We start from the raw sequence: 26,458 nt of genomic DNA on the forward strand, positions 1-26,458 counted from the left end.
CAATGGCTGGTTAAAGTTTATGAAATGGCAGTAAGATAAAATGCCTTGCTGGATGAGAGGGAAAACAGGATATGTACAAAAACAATCTGAGAGTGTTTTACAGCGGTTTGGGAAAATGTTGGAAAGTTATAATATAATTCCAAGTTAAGAGAACATTTAAGAAATAAATTTGCATATTTACAGATTTGATTTTAAAGGATCCAATTGAATTAAACAACCGTACAAATTTGTTCAAGACAACCCTAGGTTCACTTACTAGAAGAATTGCGGAAGGCATGGGGTATAAAATTCATTGAAATGTGTACTTTCAAAACACAACCTGAGATTCAAAGTTATACAAATTTATTAGGTATAAAATAGACCATTTGGTATCAAATAGAACAAGACTTGGGCAGAAGGAAGAAAAGGTATTTGTGTTACATGTGTTTTATAACGTATAGGATGAATGAGGTGTTAGCATTGTATGTGTTTGTATGTCACTTTTTGGATTGAATGATGACATAAATAAAAAATTATATGCACACACAAAAACAAATTTTACGAAAGCTCATGCTGCCGACTTCTTTCAGTCAGGTCCAAAACACACAGCAGAAATAACCCACTTTGAGACCGCTTTAACTGTGCCTTGGCCCAGTGCTAGGGAATCCTGGGAATTGTAGTTTATTGTTGGCACCAGAGCTCTCTGACAGAGAAGGCTAGATGTCTCACGAACACTACAAATCCCAACATCCCCTAGCACTGAGCTAGGGCAGTTGAAGCAGTCTGAAACTAGATTATTTCTGCAGATGTGTTTTGGACCTGAGTCTCAAGGGTGCCACAGTTTGTTGTTGTTGTTGTGTGCCTTTCAAGTCCTTTCAGACTTAGATACTAAGATCTCTCCACATACTGATTCTGGAGACTAACAGGGCTATATCTTTGAACTCAGAACTGTGTAAGGGAAAGAGCAGGGCCCTCAGATTGTACACCTCACACACTGTGTGACCACTTTGCAAGAAGGCACTTTGAAGGGAGAGTATATATATATATATATATATATATATGTATGTATTCCTCATCTTCCCATCCTAACATGGAGGGCCATCTGGCCTAGTGGTGTGGCTTCAGGTTCAACGCCTGACATCCTCACAGAACTACCCTCTTATAGTGCCACTGTTCCACTATTACTGCTCTGGCTGCCTCCCGTTGCATCCTGGGGCTTGTAGTTCAGCAGCGAGGCCTGAGAATTCCCAAGGCCTCCTCCTGAAACTGCAAATCCCAGCATGCAACGGGACGGAGGCAGTGAATGGGAAGAGCCCCCTTGATTAGTATAAGAGTGCAGTGGGTCAATAGACACGATGGGCCAGAAGGCCAGGCCGGGCGGAGCGTCTCCCTGCCTGCCTGCCTGCCTTTGGAGGCGAGGCGTTCTGAGGGAGGAGAAAGACAGAGGCAGCCAAAGGGAGCTCTGCTGAGAGGAAGATGGAGGGGCCGGGGAAGGGGGCCTCCCTCCGGCTGGGGACTGTCCTCCGGCATCTTCTCCCCCCCTCAGTCGTATCCTTGGCTTGCTGTTCAGGGAGAGAGAGCCCTCCGTCCTTAGCAATAGCCTCAGCGGTTTCTATATGGACTGGCCACCCTTTCACTGGGTCCTTCTCTTGGGAAGGTTTGGTCAGAGGAGGAGCTCGGGGACACTTCGATGGAGAGTTCCTGCATGGACTGGGAGGCCCTTGGGGTCTCTTCCAGCTCTGCGATTCTATGATATGTATACTGGGATATGATCTTCGATGAGGGGTGTTTGCCATGGGCCTCCCTCCTCTGGGGCTGAGAGAGTGTGACTCCCTTTGACTCCTTGGTCTTTGCTGAGGGAAGTCTCGACGCGTGTCTTTGGTCTCTCCGTCAGGATGGAAGGGCCCTCCTTTGCCCGTGTTTGGGGGCTCCTCCTGCGCCTCTTCAGTTGTTGCCCAGAAGGGATAATGGCATTTTAACTTCAAAACGCTATTATAGTCTATATTGGCAAGTTAAAATGCTATTATATTGTAGATTGTGTGTGTGTGTGTGTGTGTGTGTGTGTGTGTATATATATATATAGTGTGTGTGTATATACACAAAATACAATATAATAGCATTCTAACTTGTGTGTGTATATGTATATATATATATACATACACACACACATTAGAATGCTATTATATTGTATATGTGTGTGTATATATATATATATATATACATATACACACACAAGTTAGAATGCTATTACATATTGTATATTGTGTATGTGTGTGTGTGTATATATATATTGTGTATATAAGTAAAAATGCTCTTGTATTGTATATTGTATGTGTGTGTGTATATATATATATAGTATTGATGATAGGGTGACTTGGAGGCCCTTCGTTCATAGGATTGCCATGTTAAAATGGTATTTGTGTGTGTGTGTGTGTGTGTGTTGGGTCCCAACTTGGGAGAAAGGTGGAATAAAAAGAAAATGAAATAATAAATAAATAAATAAAATAATGAGGAAGAAACAGGAAGAGAGAAGGCGTTTTAATGAAAGGGTAAATTATTAAGTAATTCCTGCTTCTGTTTGCAGAGCAAGGTGCTGTTTTAGGATTCAAGAGCGGCATCTTTGTTTTTCAGATGGACAGCTCTAGTTATGAGTGGCTTCTTTTAACTGTGTCAGCAACCGGCACTGAAGAGAAATCTTTGAGGAGAAGATACAAGTTGAGTCTCCCTGGTCCAAAATGTCAAACTAATACTCCAGAACCCCAAACCTTTTTCATGGGTGTCTGGGATAGGGACAGCGATGCTTTCTGGAAGTTCAACGCACACAGACTTTGCTTCGTTCACACAAAAACATTTAGAATACTGTATAACATTACCTCCAGGCTGATTGTATAACGCGTATGTGAAAGGTAAATGAATTTCATGTTTGGACTTGGGTCTTACCGACAAGAGATTTCGTAACGTACGCATATGCCAGTACAGGTATTCCAAAATGCAATAGATAAATAAATAAACCCAAAGCTCTTTGGGTCCCAAGCATTTTGGATAAGGGAGACTCCACCCGTATGCTTTTCCTGTTTATCCTGTAAACAGAGCAAATTGGTGGGATGAGAATAACTCCTTCCATGGAAGGGCTGCCAGTTGTTTACATTTCATCATAGTTGTTATTGTTTTTGTATACATGTGGATGATGATGACGAGGGAAAAGCCTCTTAAATTCTGAATGCCAGGCTTTCTTAGGGCAGCTGAACAGAGGAGTGCAGTTCCTCTTTGTGATTGTACATTAGTTTCTGACATTTATATGGCCCCCTATAGCAGAGGTTCTCTGGGTTTGCGATCATAAGTGAAAGAGCTTTGCACCTAAATTAAATCATGGCCAAATAAACACCGCAGAATAACAGATAATATTTGTGTGCTGTAGGCTGTATTTCAGAGGAAGGAACTGGCAAAATCACTTCTCAGTATTTCTTGCTTAAGAAAGCCATATAAAATCCATGGGGCCGCCATGAATCCACAGGCAACCTGAAGGCGTACATGTGCACATAACATGCTTATAGTCTGTCACACTGTGGTCATATCATGAGAAGACATGACTCACTAGAAAAGACAATCATGCTTGGTAACGTAGAAGACAGTAAGAAAAGAGGAAGACTTCATTACAGATGGAGAGACTCCGGTCCCAAACGCAATGCAGAAATAATCCAGTTTGAGGCTGCCTTAACTGCTCGATGTTAGTGAATTCTGGGAATTGTAGTTTTGTGAGAACTGTAGTAGTTTTGTCAGAGAGCTCTAGTGCCACAATAAACTACAATCCCCATCATTCTTTAGCACGGAGCCAGGGCAGTTAAAGCGCTCACAAACTGGATGGTTTCTGCAGTGTGTTTTGGACCTTAGTCAAGGAAGCCATGGCCTGGAGTCTGCAAGGTCTGACTGAGCAGGACTGTTGATAGGGTGGCTTGGAGGTCTCTCATTCATAGGATCGCCATGAGTTCAAGTCAGCTTAACAGCAGTTAGCAATAATGGATGGAGCAAGTGTGCATTCCTTTACTGTTACTCTGCAGGGTGAGAGGAGTTGCATCAGTATACACATCTTCCTCTGTGTGCTCATTACAGGGACAGGAGTACTTGCTGCATCTGACTGTCCATAATATTGTAGGATTTATTGCTGTGGTCCTGGTGTCCTGCTTCTGTAATCCCTGCTGGCATATGCACAAACGCCATGGGATGCAGAATGGGGTTTTGCTCTGATCCAGCTGAGCTCTTTTTATGTTCCCATGTTTTAATTAACTAGTATATCAGTTAATATAACAATGTAACATCCTGGATTTTTAAAAATGCCATTACTTCATGACATGCAAATAGGCAATAAGGAACGCTTCACTTGCTGAATTAACACTCAGCCAGTTGTTAAAAGTAGAGAAACCTTGAGGAGGACAACTGCAAGACAATATCATGTACCTGTAGCTGTTATAGACTATGTATTTCAGAGGAAGGAGATTGCAGAACTGCCTCTGGATATTAATTGCCTAAGAAAACCCTATGAAAAGTTGACAGGTGACTTGAAGGCCCACACACACACACACACACACACACTGACATGACTTGTGACTGAAGGTAACTTGAATTCATTTCCCAGAACAGGCTGTGTATGGGAGTGTACCATCTCTCAGATGCCATCCTTACAGATAAGGCTGGGATATCTTTTCTCAGTGTTTTTCGTATTACATTTTAGAACTGCTATAGTGGTTTTTTGTTTATTGTTCTGTACTTGCAATTCTCTACTTTGTACTTCTTGTTGTTACATAAGAGATGCGTAATGATCTAAAGGCAAATAATAATCTAAAGGTTATTGCTCGACAGTACTCTCTCCTACCTCAGCCTTTTAAAGGTGACTGAACATATTTAGTAGTATTCTGGAATTTCTCACAGTTTGAATACAAAAATTAACAGTTCACTTCATGCTGTTTTTCACTCTTATAGGATTGTACACATAATGGGATCAGTTTTAGTACTGTAAATATTTCAGTTCTGTTTTAATGTTCCTTTTTTGTATATGTTTAATTGCATTGTTCTTTTAAATTGTGAGCTGCTTTGCACTCCAATTTTGGGGGAAAATGGGATACAAATAAATACAATAATAAAAACAACAACTTCCTCCTATTTGGTTTCTGCTGTTCAGTATGTCTAGCCCATTGCATAAGTCTGAATACACAGGTTTGTGGGAGCCAGTTCCAAGTTCTTCAAGCTGGTATACTGGAAAGGCCACCTTGTTATAGCATGGTCTGAGACTATTACTGGCACTGCATGAATATCAAAGGTAAATTGTGAGATGTAACTTGCCAAGGATAGGGCCAAAGAGAGCATTTTCATTTACACTCAGCTCTCTATATGTGTGGCTTTGACCTTTGTGGATTTTATTATTTGTAAATTTGATTAATATGTTTTCTCTAGGAATCTCTAGGTCCTCCAGTGTGACTCTGCCAGAAATTGACTATAGATAGAGTCACATTGGAGGACCTAAAAATTCCTAGAGAAAACATTTCTCTAGGCATTTGTAGGTCTCCAGTTTAATTCTTTAGAGCTGCACGTTAATGTTTTTTTATTTTTGGTTTTTCCACTTTCACGGGGCCCTAACCCCAGTGAATATGGAGGATCCACTGCATGTACACTTCAGATGTACACTTCAAAAAGGTAAATACTCTGGCCAAACTGGACTTGTCTCTGTGTATTACACAATATAGCAGTGGTGGCGAACCTATGGCATGTGTGCCAGAGGTGGCACCCAGAGCCCTCTCTGTGGGCCCACACACCATAGTCCCAACACAGAGTTCAGTAGAGTTTGTCACTAGAAATTCAGAGGGATGCGGCACTTTGTGATAAATGTGGGTTTTGGGTTGCAGTTTGGGCACTCAGTCTCTAAAAGGTTCTCCATCACTGCGATATAGAAATATAGAAGTTTACATGTGTTAATTGAAACAACAAAACCTGGACATAAAAACCCCCACATCTTGGACAAAAAGAATATTTCTATTATTGCCAACATGGCATTCTCAGAAAAAAGCTTGCTAAGATAGTACAATTGATAGAAAGATATGAAATATTCTCAAATGCTGTACCTATCATGATATCTGCAACAGCAATGTTTTATTATTATTTAAATTATATATTGCATTACAAAATGTCTTACAGGATCCACTGGTGCACTGTCATCAGCAGAACCTTCCCAGTTGCAGCCCCTTGTGTGTTCTCAGAAAGAAATCAGATCCCTGCTCCAGAGTTGCTCCAGAGACCTGGGAAGCTCTGGAGCCTGTTTTTAGGATGCACATAAGGACTTCAGGAGGAAGAAGAAGGGGAAGAAAGGCCTGACTCCACTGATGGAAACAGTGGAATGCAGAGCACATGTTGGATTCTAGCCTTAGTCTCCTTAGTCTTAGGCCCTTATTGCACACACCCATCAAAGTGGCAGGATGCTGTTTCCCCCTCCCACAGGACATTGTTGCCGTTGTGTGATTGAACTGTGGGAGGCTGTAGTAAAAGCAAGTCATTTTACTCAAAGGAAAAATCTGTTCATTTTTTTGCAGCTATCGTGTATGATTTGCACTGTGAAAGTTCAGTAGTGCTTTCCGGCCACTTTTGCTTGGTCAGTGGGAGAAAATGGAGATCCCCCCTTCCAGAGTTACTTATCTGCTTTATTAAGCAAAAAGTTACTTTAGCTATATTGGGGAGGATGTAGTTTTTGGCCTTTTCTATACATTACAGAACCCCATCTGCCTCTCCTCTTCTGCCCTGGATGGCATGAGAAGCTTTTGTGACAGCATGGAAAGAGGGGTGGTAGATTTCAGAGAGAAATGAGCTTGTTCATTATCAGAAGTAACTGCTGGATGAAAAAGCCTTCTGTTATTATACCAACACCAACTGAAAAGCGTCTTTGATCATAAAAAGAGATTACCTATTTGAAGTGTGTGAGAATAAGGATCTGCCTAAAGTAGAAGAAGAGCAGCCAACTCAGTGCTACAGGCGCAACATTGTTATGGACAGCATATATTAAAGACCATTGAGTGATTTAAACTACTGTGAATCTGTTATTCCTTTGGCCAAATCAGCTTATAAGGAAAGCAGACCACATTCACACAGAATCTTAGCAGAAAGATTAAGAGATATTGAGAGAGAAAGTGAGATAAAGTGTATTCAGCAGTCACAGCATGTTATGTGTAAATTCGCAGTGGCTTTCCAGAATTTCGGTGGCCAGAGAAAAGTGTTAGGGAGAAATAGTTAATTTAATTTTGCACTGGAACTAAAAATCCTCTGAAATTATATGCTGTCAAAATATAGGTCAACTATCTTTAGATATACTTGTAACCATAGAGTTGCTGCCACCCCTGTGATCATCTCCTAAATGGTGCTTCTTGGCAGCATGTTCATATAATGAGCAAGCACTACTCAGCACTTTGGAAAGTTGTCTATAAATACTGTACCATCAGAAAGTATCGTGTAGGTAGGCTTCTTTATTTACACAAGACTGGAGCATCTACAGAGATATAACTATAACACTACAAGTCCTCATATTTATGGTCACTTCTGACATCATTTTGTACAAGTAATTTTTTTTAAAGTCGGGGATTTATATCTATAAATCTTCATACGTAATTTTTTAAAAGTAGGGGTGGTAGTCTTCATATATACATGTGAAATTATATCTATAAATCTTCGTAAGTGTCAGTGGCCTTTAGATTATGCTTCCCTCTTTGCAGAGAAATACAAACAGATGATTTTAATATGATAGATTGATTGATTGATTGGATTTATATCCTGTTTTTCTCCCAAAATAGGATTCAAGGCAGATTACAATAAATTTTAAAAGATCCAATTAAAATATTAATTTATAAAAGTTAAAAATAATTAAATATCAATATTTTTTAATGATTAAAGTCCAAAACATACTGCAGAAATAATCCAGTTTGAGACTGCTTTAACTGCCCTGCCTCGGTGCTAGAGAACCCTGGGAATTGTAGTTTATTGTGGCACCAGAGCTCTCTGACAGAGAAGGCTAAATGTCTCACAAACACTACAATTCCCAGAATTTCTTAGCATTGAGCCAGATTAGTTAAAGCTGTCTCAGACTGGATTATTTCTGCAGTGTGTTTTGGACCTTAGACACCTAAAAATACTTAACACATTTTTAAAATGTTACAATAAAAGATTTAAAAATACAACACACCACTTGTACACAGATTTGCGCATGACTTCTTGCTCAAAATTCATTGAGTGACATTGTCCCAGCTGCTGTTTCTTTTTGTAGCCTTCCCTGAGATCTTGTTGGGTATGCTCATGTATACTGTCCTGAGTTATTTGGAAAGGCAGATAATGGTACAGATTAATAATTTCTACACTCAGTCAATTTTCTTCACAGGAACTGTTGTTCCATATTATTTCTAAAGGGCACACATCAGCTTAATATGCTTCACTGTATTATTAGTTTCTTTCCTCTTTTTATTAAAGATTTTAAAACAGTGCAAAACAATAAATAACTCTTTTATTACAAGAATTCTTGCAATTTTAAGTCTGTTTTTATTTTCTTCTTCGTAAAGCTATATCTAATCACTGTCACATTTTATTTCCTTAATTTGCTCTCAAGTCACCATTTCCTACTTCTGCCCAAGTTGCTACTGGGAAATATCCAACACAGTTCCGGTAGGTGTAGTTTTGTCCTATTTCTTCTTGCATGAAAATATAGCTGAAATGTTGTCAAATTGAGTATGTCAATAAGAAAAACGGATGCATTAGGAATCTAAGCTAGGATTTTAGTGAATTTTTGATAATGTTGGGTTCATTGACCAGCAATGAATTTTTCTCTTTGAGCATGCAATACTTTCTGAAAATAATTACCAGGGTGGGAGAAGAAATAATAATTGTCCACTATTCTCTAGTATTTTTAAAAGGGAAACATTTTTCATAGGGTTCGTACATGGAACTTTCTTGAATTTCAGAAAGTTCTGGGGCATGAGACATGTTACACCGCACTTTGAACAGAACACTTTTCAAATGCTGCTAGTTTTGGGGATGGACACTTGCAGAGTATGAGCCATCATTCAGGAAAGCTCACCTACCATTGCTGGTTGTTCAGCCACCGAGCACCAAGATATCCTGAGCTAGATTGTTAATTGCTGCCAAAGGTTCAGGGACAAATTATTTATTAGGTCCCTGCTGCATTATCAGTGGGGTCATGGAGTATCATTGGATAAAGTCTTCCTTATCAATAAGTCTGTGCTTATCTCTCCCCCCCTTCAGTCATTCCAGAAACAACTAGACTGATGTTTTTTGCATGTTATTTTCAGTTCAGTCTATCATTCTGATCTTTTTTACTTTGACTTGTATTTCTTTTGATGTCTTCACAGTTATACGTTGGATAACAACCTTCTTAGCCCAGAACAAAGACATTTCTATGAGGAGAATGGCTATCTAGTCATGAAAAATTTGGTTTCCAGTGAGGATATTGAACATTTCAGGTAAAAGTCCAGTCTGGTTTCTAGCTTTGAGGTTGAGAGAATGTGACATGCCCAAAGTCACCCAGTGGGTTTCCATGGCTGAGCAGTCATTTGAACACAGAGTTTTAGTTTGAGCACAGAGTTGTAGTCCAATGCTCAAACCACTATAATGTGCTGGCTCCCATTGGAAACTTCTAAGAATGGCAATTTATCTTTTAAAATAGGTTATAGGGAATATTTATAATAAAATATCCATTTTTTCAAAACCACAGGTAGACGTCCAGTCACTTCTAGTGTTTGTTTGCCATTGTTGGTAGTCCCTATGGTTCTTGAAGGTTCCAGGAACAGAAAAAGGCCCTCATCAAAGAATTTCACTTGCTTCTAGTTGTTATCCGTACTTTTTTCTTAGTAGAAACATTCAGTTAATTGTTTTAAGGACAACAGAATTATTTTACTAATTGTCAACTGACCTTCATCCCTTTTAAAAATCTTTTGTCCAGAAATGAGTTCATAAAGATCTGCCAGAATGAGGTGAAAGTGCCTGGACTGATGATCATGAGAGATATTGCAGTTGCTAAGTCAGAGTTTCTTCCTGATCAGAAAGCAGTTTCAAAAATACAGGATTTTGTAGAAGATGAAGAACTCTTCAGATACTGCACTTTGCCTCAGGTAAAAAGGAATATGGTGAAGACTAGAACTGTCTGCATTTTAGTAAGGGTGTTTGAACACCTGCAAGGTGTTTCCGACTTAAGCTTGCCTAGGATTGCACTGCAACAGGGCTTTCTTGGCATGATTTTTTCATCATGAATTTGTCATTTGCTTTCCTCTGAGGCTGAAAGCGTGTGACTTGTCCAAGGTCACCCAGTGGATTTCAATGGCTGAGCAGGGATTTGAATCCTGGTCTCTCTGAGTGCTAGCTCTTTGGTTTACTAATACATATTTTTCCTGTTTTTAATCATTTTTTGTTTCGCTTTGTTTTGTTTTGGCCTGCTCTTCATGAATTGGTAAAAGTAAAGTGATTACTTGTAAGTTCAGGTGTTCTTCATAGGTCAGGACCTTGCAGCTCCGTTTGTAACAATAATATTTTAAAAAGTATGTTTAATTTGTAATTATTTCCTGAGTAAACTTTAAACATGATATTTTCCTTTCTAAAAAATGGACCTAAAAAGGGGGGAAATGTGCAGGGTTATTTGTGGTTTTTCTATACTTTACAGGGCAAATAGCTTCAGGAGATGTTTCAGTTGAAAGAACAACATGAGCAAACAATTCCTCCATTTTCCTAGTGGTGAACTCCTAGTATAATTCCCATAAACTATTTTAAATTTTTTAAAACAAATAGCCCACATTATATCTGCTTACAGATTCTATCTATTTTGACATTAATAGGGGTGGGAAATGCTTACAGCTAAGAGCCAACTTTTTGCTGCTTGTACCCAAGGTATTGTGCAGAGGTGGACAATGTGCAGTTGTGGGGTTGCATGTTGTCCCTATAAAGGGGCCTCGATCCCTCTAGAATCCTCCAGACTGCTCCTTTCTGTGGCAAAATAAAATAAAATAAAATAAAAATAAAAAAAAACAAAAAACAAACAAACAAACAAACAAAAAACAGAAAGGCAAATCGGTTCTCTTGCAAGCCTCCAAGAATGGAAATCCATCTTTTAAATAGTTGTCATTTTAAAAAGCTGTTGTTTATTTTTATGTTTTGGGACTTTTGGCAGTCTGTGCATCCCCTAGAGAGTCCTGAATTAAAAAGCTGATACTTGGACCTACTGCAGTTGCCAGTGCCTGTCTTAGTGGAATAAATGCCTGATGAGCACCATGATATTAGTTGCTATGTTAAGTGTAAATCAGATCCTTGCGCTATATTGAAAGGGGATGTCACACAGCTCTGCTGCGGAGTGGGAGGGATTTTGCTTGTGTAGTTCCCATTCAGCTCATTGGAACATGCGCAGAAGAACATATCATATGGATTGTGAACAAAACCTGGATGTTGCTTGGTTTTACACAGCACAGCAATTTTAGAAACACATGTAAAAGTCTAAGAGCTGTGCATAAAACTAGCTACTTCTTTAGCATTTGGTTTATTATTGAAATACATCTCCTTGAGTATTGCTACTGATAAGTCAGCTGCTGCTCGCATCATGTGATTTTATATCCTATAGCAAGTTTGAATACACATTTCATGAGATATATTCTTTGCTTTAGATACTGAAATATGTCGAATGCTTTACAGGACCAAATATCATGGCTATGCACACCATGCTAATTAATAAACCTCCAGATCCTGGTAAGGAATTTTTGAACAAATGAGAATTTAAAATGCTCAAAGCAGCAGACATTGTTGTATTAAAATACAGTTGGATTTGACATTTCCCCTTTCCTGCTAAATTTAAACATGGACAGTTAATTACCATCGGGCCTGAAGAGGAAGAGCCCTTCCCTCCCTCCTTCCAACTGTCATCTTCTGGCCTTAGGGGGAGCGAAAGGACAGGCCCAATGCCATCGGGCCTGGCCTCGATTAAGAGCCCTTCCTCCAATCCATCTGCCTTGGTCCAGGCCTCAGAGGGAGAGCAGAATGCTGGACCTGATCTCCTCCCCTCCCCACCATTCCCTTCTCCTTTTGTGTTGTGTCTTTTTAGATTGTAAGCCTGAGGGCAGGGAACCGTCTATTATCCCCTCTGTTGTAAGCTGCCCAGATTCCCAGTGATTGGGCGGCATATAAATAAACCCTATTATTATTATTATTATTATTATTATTATTAAAGTCTAAATTATGTATGCCATTTAGTGGTTCACTGAATTCCATGACAGAAGATATACAAAATATAAATCTCAAAACAAAAACGCCCCTACAAAACCTCACACAGAACTCTCCAACTGATGAAAAGCAGGTTTTGTATTTTGAGAACCAGGTTTGGACGGGCAAAACTTCAGTATATTTTGCTTTTAAAATTATTTATGAAATATATCTGTTCTGCTCTTAAATATATCTGTTCTGCTGTTTTCCCGCTGGAGGAGGAAGTGTTTTGTCTAAAATGGATGAAAATATTCAGTCATTATCATAGGAAGCTTAATATTGACACAATTTTGATAACAAATTCTGCAACTATGCTAATACAAATATTTATTGCAGGAAAGAAGACTTCTCGCCATCCAATGCATCAGGATTTGCATTTTTTTCCATTCCGACCTGCAGATCGCATTGTTTGTGCCTGGACTGCCATGGAAAGGATTGATCGCAGCAATGGCTGCCTAGTAGTGTTGCCAGGATCACATAAGGAGACTCTGAAACAGCATGATTATCCTGAGTGGGAGGTAAAGTCTCTCTGTGTGTGCATACATATGTATGCAAGATAGAAGAGTGAGATTTACAGTCAAATTGGACTTTGACATATGACATCCCTAAGAATGTGAGACCTCATAAGGTCATCAGCTGCCCTATTCAGGCCCTTCATTCTTGACTGAGTCAATCCACTTGAGGTACAGTCTTCCTCTTTTTCCACTGTGTTCCATTTTACCAAGCATTATCATCCTTTCCATTGAGTTACAATTTGAATAATCTTAGCCTTCTTTTCTGGTTATACAGTCAGCCCTTGGTATCTGGTGGGGTTTGGTTCCAGGACCCCCCGTGGATACCAAAATCCGTGAATGTTCAAGTCCCATTAAATACAATGGCATAGTAAAATGGTATCCCTCATATAAAATGGCAAAATCAAGGTATTTTAAAAATTCTTTCAAGCAGTGGATTCTTGAATCTGTGGATATGGAGGACTGACTGTATTTGGACACCAAATTTGCCATCATCCTGCAGAGTTTGCTTATTTACAGTCAGCCCTTCTTATACATGGATTTCTTATACACCGATTCAAGCATCCACAGTTTGAAAATGTATATTTATAAGGGACACCATTTTGCTATGTCATTATATTTAATGGGACTTGAGCATCCACAGATTTTGTTATCCACGGGGGATCTTGGAACCAAACCCCAGCGTATAACAAGGTTCCACTGTATTTAGCTATTCCACTTGGCCCTCCTTATTCACAGTGTTTGCATCCACAGCTTGAAAAAAATTTTTTTTCAGTTATAAAAAGCTAGGTATAGGCGTGAAACAGACTGTTCCAAAGGGGCAGCTTGATGCTGCCCCCGACAAAGCTGAATTGGGGCCGTGGCAACTGAACTCCGCAGCCCCAATCTGCCTTTTTGCTGGCTGAAAAAGAAGCGGCAAAGAGCCTTTTTGTGCCATCAGAAAACCAGTTTTTGGGCCCGCGGCAGCTGGAAGCTGGCTTTAAAGCACTCCAGCGGTGTGCAGAGTCTAAACACTGCACTGCTGGAGCTCCCAGAAGCTGGCCCATGTGTGGGCAGTGGGGTGGCATGAAGCCAGCCTCCGGGCATCTTGAGGGCATGTATTGTGTGTACACCACGGCCCCAAGATGCCTGGAAGCCGTTTTTTTTATATTGGTCTGTTGTGATCCATAGTTAACCATAGTTTAGTATTCCGTTCTCTTCATCAGGATTGAGAGGGAGTACACAAATCTGAGACATGAGCATATATCCTTAAATCATAGTTTACTGTTAACCCCAAACCAAGCTGGTGTAAAATGCAAAAGTGTTTTTATTTGAGTATGGAGTGTTTTTCTCAGTTTGTAACTTGTAAATACTATTTTCAGTTAAATGAGGATGGTATTAAATTAGTTGATTGAAGATAACAACATTAAACTGGCTCAGACATTTATTTTATCATGGAGTCCCTTTGAAATTGTCTTTGCAGCTTCGTTACATTATTTCTCTGAAAAATCATCTGCAAAGTTGGTCCCATCTTGTACTTTCACATCTTTGTGCCAGCTTCTGCCAGCAGTGTTTTGCACTATCATGGAGATATCTGTATGATATGAAAATTCAATTTAATGACACGCTTCAAATTTTATAGATGTAAGAATACTAGAGGGATGTAACTGGCTACTTTTCCAAAAGGAATAGAAACTAGTGGTACTATTTCCTAGTAACTTCAAAGGAGGATTCCAAACCTTTTTCGGTATACATATAATTCAATGATAATTCTTACTAGAGGTAACAAAAGAATTTTCCCAAACTGAAAATTAGCGGAACATATCTCTGTCCTATAAACATAATCCAAATCATGGCCCACTGGCCTAATAACAACTGCAAATTACCGTATATACTTGTCTATAAGTCAAAAAATTTATGCCCAAAAATCGACACCAAAATCCCAGGTCGACTTATTTACGAGTCAGTATGGTAATGTGATAGCAGCTATTTCAGATTTCCCCATGCGGTAGAGAGAGGGTTTCTTTCTCTCTTGAGCCAAGCAGAAAGAGTCCTGGGTGGTTGATTACTGTTAAACAAACAAACAAAAAAACAAATCTGCCTTGGTCCAGGCCTCAGAGGGAGAGAAGAACCACTGGACCTCATCCCCTTTCCCTCCACCATTCCCTTCTCCTTTTGTGTCGTGTCTTTTAGATTGTAAGCCTGAGGGCAAGGAACTGTCTGATAAAAAATAACAATTGTAAGCCGCCCTGAGAGCCATTAGGGCTGAAGGGCGGGATATAAATACCTAAATAAATAAATAAACAAACAAACAGAGTCCCCCTCCACTCCCTCTGGCTGTTGCTGTCTCCGCAGTCAAGGCTGAAACCAAAGTATTCTGCAGCAAAAAGCCTCAATTACAGTCCCTCTTGCTATGCGCACATGTGCACACATTGAAGAAGCCCCCAACTTTTACCCTCAACTTATTCACGGGTCATGGTAAAATCCATAATTTTGGCCACAAAACCTGCCCTTGACTTATACATAAAGTCGACTTATAGTTGTGTATATATGGTATACACTTGATGTTACAATGGAAGAAAGTACTAAAAACATTAGTTGTACTGGTTGGGAAAACTCTTTGTATTGTGGAGAAATCAGGGTTGGCATAACATGGAATTTAGAATGCTGGGTTCATGGATCTTGTTTTGATCTCGCTTCACCATTCCTTAAGCCTGTAACTCAGTTTTAAAGTTTCTGGTTTTGAAATGTCAATATTCCAAAAGCGTAAGACTTTAGAAGTGAATTTTTATGTTGATTTTCTAGGGTGGTGTAAACATAATGTACCATGGAGTACGTGACTATGATAAAAGTATCCCAAGGGTCCACCTTGCTATGGAGAAAGGAGACACAGTGTTTTTCCATCCCTTACTAATCCATGGCTCCGGGATGAACAAGACTGAAGGGTTTCGAAAGGTAAGATGCTAGTTGAAGTTGCTGGCTGGTGAGTTTTTTTTTCCCTTGAGGAGTCAACAGCAACAAAAATAAAATAGTTGGCCATCCTCTGTTCAGCTGAAGATCCCTAAGTGCATGTTCTCTATGTGTTTCAGTGGCAATGTAAACAACATTTGCATGCTCTCCACAGACAGCTGTTACGGATTTCACATGAATTTGGGAGATGATCAGGATCTCATGTTAGTTATGTCTATCCCTGTTTCTTCTTCGTGGTCTCTGTGACTCACACATTGGGGTGTCCTGTGCCTGTGCAGTGTAACTTTAGGACCTTCTAGATGAGATCTTAGTAACTTTTGGGGCGGTAGCTCCACCTATTATCCATTTTGTCTCTGCTTTCCCGCTTAGTCCTCTCAGTTCCTTTTTGCCTACTCTGTGAGCAGCAGCATAGAAACCATTCTCGGCTAGATTTCTCTTTCAGCTACAGTTAATTATTGGACTTTGATTTTCCCCGCTAGCTTTTCTTTGGCAATAACAACTTGGTTTGGATTTGTTATATTCTTTCGGAAATCTCCCTCGGTTTTATTTTCTTGGCTGTTTGACCCTGAGGCATCATGGCGTCAGTGGGGCTACTTTAACTGACAGTACCCTACTAGGTCTCCTCAGGTCAGATCACCAAGACCCTCTGACTGACAAGTACATTCCCTGACTCCTCTTCAGGCCAGGCCATATGAACCTGGTCCTTCTGCATGTTTGGGAAGCCCCCGACTTTGTTCATCACCCAGACCTCGGCAGTTTTGTTGGTATCACCTTCGGTCATGTCCTCTCGATCCTCGTCTTCTCTCTCACATTGTGTGGATTCGAGATATTATATTAGGGTGATAGAACATATTCACCATGACAGCCTGACCAGGCGAGATTATGAATTACAGTATGGAGGATACCCTTAATACTCACCCGTTCCGCTGTCCTTCAGAGACCCTTACCATAACCACCAGTCTTGATACTACTGGGAATAGAAGTCATGTCAATGAACTCCTATACCATCACTCTGTTCAGGAGCACTCATTGCCCAGGTCAATTATAATGTAGTCAGCTCCACATTGGAGATCTGCCTCCAAATCACACCCACAACATATGTGCCCAACTTATGCTACTTAGTAATGCCTGCAACATAAGAGTCCTTTCCCTGATGATACAGCATGGTCAGGAAGTTCCCAAGGAAGAGGTGAGAGATACTACGGAGGGGGGTTGCACACACGAGGATTTTCTGACTAGGCAGGAGTCTTTCGGGCCAAGAACACCCTGCTCCTACTTTGCATTCGGGGTCATCAGCAGATGGTAGTGCTGACTCAAAGGATTCCTTGGATGACATATTTTGGAGAAATCCCTGGCCACCCAAGACTCACCTTCTCCCATGGACGACATTAGGGTATTCTTGGAACAAATGCTCAGAATATCTAATGCATTAGAACTCCAGGTAAAACAGCAGGAACCTGAAGCCATTGAACTAGTATACCGCAGAATCCAGGCCAAGATTCACTCTTCCGTTTCCATTCCACTCCTGCCGTCATTCTTAAAGATATTGTGCTGCTCATGGGCAACACCTTCATCCATTCTGTCTACTTCCAGCAAAATTGATAACCTCTACAGAATCACCAATACTGATCGGAATGGTGGCTGTAACACCCTAGACCAAATTTGGTGGTTGTGGAAACCTCTCAGTCCAAGCCATTGCATAAATCTTCTTTGACACCCAGTGATAAAGAAGGTAGGAAACTGGATCTCCTTGCAAATAAATTTTACTCATCATCTGCCCTGGGCCTATAGTTCGGAAATTATACAACCTGTATGGGTGCCTATCAACAAAATTTATGGGAATGAGTGCCACCACTATTTGAAAAGTTACCTGAAGAAGAAAAATGTGTGGCAGAGGCAATCCAACTCAAAGATCACTCATTGGTGGCCCAACAAATAAACACAGCCTGTCACGTTGTAGATTGCTCCGCTAAGGTCATTGTGGCTTTGCTATCACTCCATTGTCATGCATGGCTGCAATCCTCTGGCCTCTCATACCAGGCTAAAACTATAGAGGACTTGCCTTTTGACAGGCCAGGCTTATTCAACAAATCCATTGATGACAAGTTGGAATATACTCAAAAGAGGAGATCGACATCACATGAGTATGGTCTCCGCTACTAATTACAGAGTGCTTACCTCTCATATACGCCTTGGTACTGGACCTTCTCACATTCATGGAGACCCTTCAGTCTGGGTATTGCTAAATCCTATCACCCATATGCTCAGTCTTATCACCCATATGCTCAATCTGGAACGACAATGAAGCAGCAGCAATCTGGTTGATATAGACCTACCTTTAAAAAGAGGCCTAAGGACCAAACCAGAAGCACCTTTAACTACTTTTGCATGAGTCCTGTGGCGGCCCCCTTCTTTGGAGACAGATTGGCTGGATTTTACCACACCTGAGTGTCAATTACCATAGATGTGTGGGCTTTGGACATTGCCAACAGAGGCTACCGCATTGAGTTCAATGCTTATCCTCCTACTGGCCATCTGTTTGTGAAGCACTCCTCGATCAATCCTTCAAGATGAGATATCATACTTGTTACAAAAGGGAGCCATAGAAAGAATTCTTGTTCGAGCTGTCAGTCAAGTTTTTTTCTCCTGTTATTTCGTTATAGAGAAGGACAGAGAATCCTACCTATCCTGGACTTAAGACATCTGCATTCATTCATCTGATACTGTCAGTTTCACATGGTTACAATGCCATTCATCCTTCCTTTTTTACAACAGGGTCATTGGTTCGCCACTCTAGATCTGCGTGACACATATTTTCATATAGGGATTCATCCCTCACATCATTTCCTGTTGGCAATTGGAGATTCTCTATTTACTTGTGGGTCCTACCATTTGGCCCCCACATTGAGAATTTTCACAAAACTCATGTCAGTAGTGGCAGCTTGGGTTCAACAGTTTACCTTTAGATAGACAATTGACTCTTAACTGCCCATTCCATCCACCTTCTCCGACGTCAGGTCCCTTATATTCTGAGTTTGATGGACATCCTTGGCCTTGAGGTCAACTTCAAAAAGTCTAGTTTGGTCCTACCTCAGACGATCCCAGAACGATCCTGGATTCAGTGTTAGCCAAAGCTTACCTCCCAAAGACCAGGTTTTGGACTCTGTTCACCCTAGTTCTATGCTGCTGGCAATCCAAGAGGTTACAAGCATGCCACATCCAAGTTCTCCTGCGCCACATGGCTGTCACCACTTCTGTAACTCCCTGGGCAAGTCTTCAATTCCAGCCCCTTCAAAGCTGGTTCATAGCGGTCTTCGAGCCACTCCACGACCCACTGGAAAAAAGACTCATAATGCCCAGATACATTCGCCCGCCCTAGAGTGATGGCTCCACCCAGCATATTTGCAGGCATGCCCTTCTTCCCCCCACAACCTCACCTAGCCATCACCTCAGATGCTCCAATGAAAGGTTGGGGCGCAGATGTCCAAGATCTGTGCATCCAGGGTGTATGGATGAATTCAAAAAGATCCCTACATATGAACATACTAGATCTCTACATATCAACATACTAGATTATGGCAGTACAAAAAGCCCTCCGAACCTTCGAATCACTTCTGACAGAGAAGCAATACAGGTGATTATGGACAACACTACAATGATGTACTGCATAAACAAACAGGACGGCACAAGGTCCAAAACACTACTGGATTTTACCCTTTGCATTTGGAACTGGTGCATTCTAAGGGGCATCATGCTACATTACCTCCCTGGGGAGGATAACCCGTTGACCTGTGAACTCAGCTGCTCACCCGTATCATGCCATGAATGGACCATACACCATCAGGCTGTGCAGGATCTCTTTGCTTGGTGGTGGACCCTACAACTTGACCTGTTTGCCAAGTACAAGAATGAACAATGCACCCTCTTTTGCTCCAAGGACAGGTCGGGGAGATCCCAAAAGGGACACATTTCTTCATTCATGGTTGGGAAAGACACCATTGTCACCAGTGTGGTGTCAAAACTCCAGAGAGACAGGTCAAATGTGATTGTGACCGCTGTGGTCAAGCATGGTTCACCACCCTTCTGCAGCTGACTAAGGGACAATTCCTTCAACTTCATCTTCCTCCCATCTCCTGATAATTTACAACAGTCAGGTTTGACACCCAGACTTGGAGACTCCTCATTTCATGGCTCGGCGAATTTGAAATTAAGAGAATTACAACCAGATCCAGTCCGTTGATCACAAGATGTGGTATCATTCAGTAAGGCTTTTGAAAGGGTTCCCCATGACATTCTTTCAAATAAGCTAGTGAAATGTGGGCTAGACAATGTAACTTAAAAACCCTTCTATTTCGAACTGCATTCCCCGAGTGAAGTCCTAGATGGCCTTCCTCCCTATGTTGTCGGCAAGATGGATGGCTGACCGGGGTTTTTAAGTTGTTTTTAATATGTATATTGTATGTATTGTTTTATTATGTTGTTCACCGCCCTGATCAATGGAAGGGCGGTATATAAATAAAATTTTTATTATTATTTATTATTAACTGTTACATGGATTTGTAATTGGTTGATCGGCCGAACCCAAAGGCTGCTCAACAATGGCTCCTTTTCATCCTGGAGAGAAGTGATCAGTGGGGTCGCACAGGACTCTGTACTGGGGCCAGTGTTATTCAACATCTTTATCAATGACTTTGATGACAGAATTGGGGGTATACTTATCAAATTTGCAGATGACACCAAATTAGGAGGAGTAGCTAATACCCCTGAGGACAGGATCAAACTTCAGAATGACCTTAATAGATTAGAAAGCTGGGCCAAACCTAACAAAATGAATTTCAACATGGAGAAATGTAAGGTACTGCACTTAGGGCAGAAAAATGAAATGCACAGATATAAGATGGGGGACACCTGGCTGAATGAAACTGCGTGTGAAAGGGATCTGCGAGTCCAAGTAGACCACAAATTGAACATGAGTCAATGGTGCGATGCGGCAGCAAACAAGGCCAATGTGATTTTAGGCTGCATCAATAAAAGTAAAGTGTCTAGATCAAGGGAAGTAATAGTACCACTATATTCTGCTTTGGTCAGGCCCCAAATGAGGAACTATGAGGAACAACTGAGGGAGCTGGGGATGTTTAGCCTGGAGAAGAGAAGGTTAAGGGGTGATATGATAGCCCTGTTTAAATACTGGAAGGGATGTCATACTGAGGAGGGAGCAAGCTTGTTTTCTGCTGCTCTAGAACATGGAACAGTGGATGCAAGCTCCAGGAAAAGAGATTCCACCTCAACATTAGGAGGAACTTCCTGACAATAAGGGCTGTTCGACAGTGGAACAAACTCCCTCGGAGTGTAGTGGAGTCTCCTTCCTTAGAAGTCTTTAAACAGAGGCTGGATGGCCATCTGTCGGGGATGCTTTGATTGAGATTACCTGCATGGCAGGGGGGTTGGACTGGATGACTCTTGCGGTCTCTTCCAACTCTATGATTCTATGACTATTCTTATTTGCCTGATTTGGTCCACTGAGTGTTGCAAGCCACCCATAAAGAATCTACACACCAGTCATAATCCCATAAGTGGGACAAATACTGTAAATTTCTCACATCTCAAGAATTGTCTCCAACCTCTGCACATACCAGACATTTTCTCAGTTTCTGCTGTCCCCTGCTGGTGAAAGGCTCCCGTTGTCTTCTCTCCATTTTCTGTGGCTGCCATTTCCTTTTACCCCAGATGATCGGGTTTACGATCTTTTTTTTGGGACTCATTGGTCCAACAGTTTCTTAAAGGTTTCAAGAATTTTGGCCCACCCAGGACTAGGGCCAATGCTGGGATGGAGCCTTGAATTGGTCTTGTCTCAACTATCGAGGAGCCCCTTTGAGCTCATGACTTGCATCTGCTTTCCTGGAAAATGGCCTTTTTATTTGCGATCACGTCAGCTCGAAGGGCGAGTGAACTTTGTGCTTTATGTGTAGATCCACCATATTTGTGATTCTATTGCAACAAGGTAGTTTTAAGACCAGACATTTTATTTCTGCTATGGTGGTCTCCATATTCCACTTCAATCAAGATACAGTACTCCTGGTTTTTATGCAGCAACCCTCCCTCAATTTTGAATGGCAGTGGCACTGTTTAGATGTTTGCAAGGCTCTTTTTATGTTGACAGAACAGTTACTTTCAGAGCCTGTCAGACACCGTTTATTAGATTTCCAAAAAAGGCCAATTGGTTTCACCTCAAAGATTTTCCAAATGGGTGGTTTTGGCTATCCATTTAGTCTGTAAACTGACATGCAAGGAGCCACTGACACAAAGGCTCATTCTACCGGGGTGGTAGCCACATCATCAGCTTTTCTAAGGAATTCCCTTGGAGGAGATCTGCAAGGCAGCCATCTGGTCACAACCTTTTCATTCATCTCCCATTACAGAGTAGATACTAGATTGAGATCTGATGCAGCTTTTGGGAGAGCTACTCTATCAGTATTGCACTGACTCCATTTACCTTTTTAAGTGCCACACCATTTGTCAGTAAAAAAAATTGTGTTATTATTGTGATGCATAATTTATTGTTCAATTTCTTCTCTCTCCTCCGTATGTTATAGCTCACTAATCTCCCCAATGTGTGTTACAGAAACCACAAAGAAGATGAACAGCTTGCATTTTTGTAAGTGGTTCTTTGAGTGGTCATCTGTGATCTCACACAAACCTGCACATCCTCCCCTCCATCATCCCTAGCTTCTTGATTCATATTATGGTGCCATTCAGTGTCCTTGTAACTGCGAGGAAAGTGGAGACAAAATGGAGGGTGGGCGGAGCTACCACCAAAAATTTTACTATGATCTAGTCTAGAAAGTTCCAAAGCTACACTGTGCAAGCACAGAAGACTACAATGTGTGAGATCATAGATGACCACTTGAAGAACCACAGTTACAGGTATGCAACCTGTTCATTTTCTTATCGGAAAGGCAATTCACAACAATTTCAGATTTCTGACTTGTTGTTTGTTGGTTTTTTTAAATGCAGGCAATATCTTGTCATTATGCAAGTTCTGACTGCCACTACATTGACGTGAAAGGTACTTCTCAGGAGAACGCTGAAAAAGAATTTCAAGAGATTGCAAGGAAAAAGTTTGGCGTAGACTTCCCTGTCACCATGAAGGCAAGTGTTTTTTAATGTCCTGTATCGAGTCAGTTTATATCACACATTAACTTTAAGCTGAACTTCTGGAAACTACCCTTTAGTAGAAATGGCATGTCAAGATTTGTCCTTTGATGTTGAGCAGGTCTGATCATAGATTTCCCCACACACATCTGTCCCCCCCCCCTTTTTTTTTCTTTCTTTCTGTATAACACACTGTGTGATGTTGCTTACTCCATCATTTTCAGACCAGGACCTAGGAATGTTGTCTTCTTTGATGTGGTATTTTGGTTACTGGCAAGAAGCTGAAAAGCTTCTATGTTCATTATCAGATTAGTGCAGATGCCTGTATTTTGGCAATTAGGCATGCCTCTTGTCAGAAACTGCACCTATATACAGTGCCAGAAACAGGTTTATCATTATAGGTTAATCCAAAATTGAGATATACCTAGTGATCTCTCTTAGGCTACAGAACAATTCCTGTTGGATCCAGAGCTGTATAAAATCCCCACTTAAGAAATAAAACTAACATTTCTGAAATTAAGTAATTGAATTCTGCACCAATAAAATCTGAATGTTGCAATATGTGAATTTAGGCATACTTGCGATATTTTTGCATGATATTCCATATTTTGCATTATTTACTCCTTTTACTGTTTTGCATAATCTGTTACAGTTTTTTTTATACAAAATGCCCTGGGAGTTCTAACTGAAGAGAAGTATAGAAATGTCAAAGATGAATAAATATATAATAATTCCACTGGCCACTAAGAAAGTAAGGGATGGTATCAGAACACCAACACTAACTCTGGGGAATTTTATTTAGCTGTCTTTCTGGTTTCAGAGATTTCAGCAAACATTACTCACATGTTTATAAATGTCTTTGCCTATATATGGACTAAGACACCACTTTCCCCCATGGAAGGTCAATTTGTCAGGAACCTGAATTCGATGGCTTGGTATATCTTTTCAGTGTTGACAGTTGCTGTAGCATACATATAGACACTGGCTTATAATATAGCACTGTAGCTCAGATAATGTGACAATGCCAGAGTATGGTTTAGTTGTTGTTTGTTGTTGTGCACCTTTAAGTCATAGCTGACTTAGTGACCCTAAGGTGAACCTGTCATGGGATTTTCTGGGGCTGAGAATTCCCAAGGTTACCCATTGGTTTTCCAAGTGGGGAACTGAACCCTGGACTCCAGAGTCATAGCCCACTGCTCAAACCACTTTTCATTCATACTATCAAATAGCAGAACACTCAAAACTTACTTGTTTGGACTACAATTCCCAGAATCCTATAGTTCCAAAGACAACTTTGTAGCCTTTAAACCTGAGAGGTTATGCTTGATAGGCAAAATTTAGGCAGAGAGAAGGAACAATAGGGACTATGTGAAGATGTGGGATATGTATTCAAAATTTACAGCTCTCCATAGTTTACAGTTCAGGTATACATGGGCATTATTTCTTTAATAGAAAATGTGGTAGTAGAGACAGAAATAACAAGGAAAGAGTAGCGATAGTTCCCTACTCCACAAAAAAGAAGAGCAATTCAACATATTTCAGCAAATATTTTATTCAATACTAACAGCATGCACATGTGAAAAGAAACAGCCAGGTCAAGTAAAGCTTGCCTAAGCAAACCAAACATTTTGAATTGTCTAGAAGCTGGACTGGAAGGCTTTTTCCAAAATTTGTCTAGGGATGACTTTTTCTTTCACCAGTCTCCACTTTTCTTGTGATTTTCATTTTAGGAGCTAAACGTCTAGGCCTATACTTAAAAAAAACAACAACATGTACTTACCACATGATGCTTTTTTGGTCTCATTGCTGCCTTGCCCTCAAAGCATTGTTAGAACATACTTTGTCATTGACAGGAAAACCTATCAATAAGCTCCAAAATGCATTTGCTGTAGCATTAGTCATTTTGTTCAATAGTTCCTGGTACAGCAATTGGAGTATTGGGCAATCAGGTGGTGTCAGTGTTTCTTCCTCTCCCCACTTTCCCTCCTCATTCCCTTCTTGCTATTTGAAAGCAGGCTGGGTTTTTTTTTCTTTCAATTTCCCCCTCCCTCCCCCACCAAAGAAGAAATGACAGTCTTCTCCCCATGAGGAATTGTGTTATTCTGTCAAATAAAAATAATAAATAAAAATAATTCAAAGGGTATGCATGCACAGGGTTGGGTATGGAGAGGTCAGAAGGCAGCATTATGGTAGCAGTGTGGGCATCAGATCACATGGCCATGGATCACCAAAGCAACACTAAAGTGCTAATGCAGACAACATGTGATAAAGATTTGTGAAACTATATTATGCTTCTTTAGTTAAACTAGCATGATTGTGGCTGGACAACAAGTACATGTTAAGAAAAGTCCTCAGATGTTTTGTTAACTGAGGTATGCCTGTACTGTGTCAGATATGTTTTTGTCCACTGTGTAAACAGACCAAAGCACTGTGCAGAACCAAAACTGCTTGTGCAAGGAATCCCCTCTATATAAGTATCATCTGTTCGCTTAGCTAGTAAAAATTATCTTGTGTACAAATAAGGCAGGAGTCAGTGTTTAGTAAATAATTTTTTCCTCTTCTTCTTCCTAGGATGTTTGGATGGTACGAAGTCGTCTTGTAAAAGGAAAGCGAACAAATCTTTAAAATCTTATCCAGATGCCACGGCTCGAGTGTCATACGGTAGATTTCTAAACTACCCAAGAGAAACCACGATTCATTTTATACTGATATATTTTCTCAAGTATTATGCAGCTAGCAGAAATTACAAATAATTCTAAAGCGTATTAATATTTCAAAATTAATATAGTAGTGAAATTCTACAAACACCTAATTGGAGCTTAGTTCCACTAACCAGTGGATTGCTAGCTTCTGACAAATTCAAAACAAAGATACTTGACATAATACTTGACATTATTTTAAGTATTTGAATTAAAAAGAAGAAATTGAATGAATTTCTTATCTTTAAGATGTGTTTTGCATTATGAAAAATAATTAGTGCCTCTTTTACACCCTAAAATTCATTCAGAAACTATTAAAATTTCAGATTGTCAACAGAACAGAATTTTAAGGATGTATTTGGACTGTAAATGGCAGGATTGATTTTCACTAAGGTTTGCAGCTAGTTAGAAAGGCAGAAATAGGTTTGACCAGTTGTTGCTTTCTTGCAATAATGGGTTTTTAGCTTTTACTTTCAAATGTCCACAGAGCTCTGCTTCCTTTAGAAAATTATTGGATACCTTTTTTCAGATATGGATCCTACCCAGATTTTGATTTTAAAAAACCCATAAAGTGTTTAATTTGTGAACTACTTCATGTGCAAGTTCTTGTCCACTACTCTTGCAAGCCAAGAAGAGCTGCCTTGGAGCCACTTTTGGGAGAAAGGTGGGAATATAAGTGCAATAAATGAATAACAAATAAATAAAATAAGAGGGCATGCAGTGCATTAGAAGTGACAGTTAAGGAATGTGTTTGCCATATGCGAAGTGTGGATGTGATTTTTTTAAAATCTGCAGAATGGCTGTTTGTCAAAAGCTACTGAAAATGCAGAAGGAGGCATATAAAGTTAATAAAAATATATTTTGTGGAATGAAGTTTAAGTTGTGAAA

The 26,458-nt window shown here is 40.3% G+C and overlaps 1 protein-coding gene across 1 annotated transcript; it reads left to right on the plus strand.

Moving 5' to 3' along the window:
• Positions 1-1,379: 1,379 nt before the first annotated feature.
• On the plus strand, positions 1,380-26,458 carry LOC149312638 (phytanoyl-CoA dioxygenase, peroxisomal-like). Its single transcript, XM_089525063.1, has 9 exons — positions 1,380-1,527; positions 8,612-8,667; positions 9,372-9,482; positions 9,962-10,130; positions 11,667-11,748; positions 12,595-12,776; positions 15,555-15,704; positions 22,734-22,868; positions 25,443-26,458. Exons 1-9 carry the CDS (start codon positions 1,456-1,458, stop codon positions 25,494-25,496), a joined length of 1,011 nt encoding a protein of 336 aa, XP_089381189.1. The 5' UTR covers positions 1,380-1,455; the 3' UTR covers positions 25,497-26,458.

This window comes from Sceloporus occidentalis, unplaced genomic scaffold, assembly GCF_023333645.1.
Source record: "Sceloporus occidentalis isolate IW3139 unplaced genomic scaffold, rSceOcc1.0.p SCAF_5, whole genome shotgun sequence".
Classification (NCBI taxonomy): Eukaryota; Metazoa; Chordata; class Lepidosauria; order Squamata; family Phrynosomatidae; genus Sceloporus; species Sceloporus occidentalis.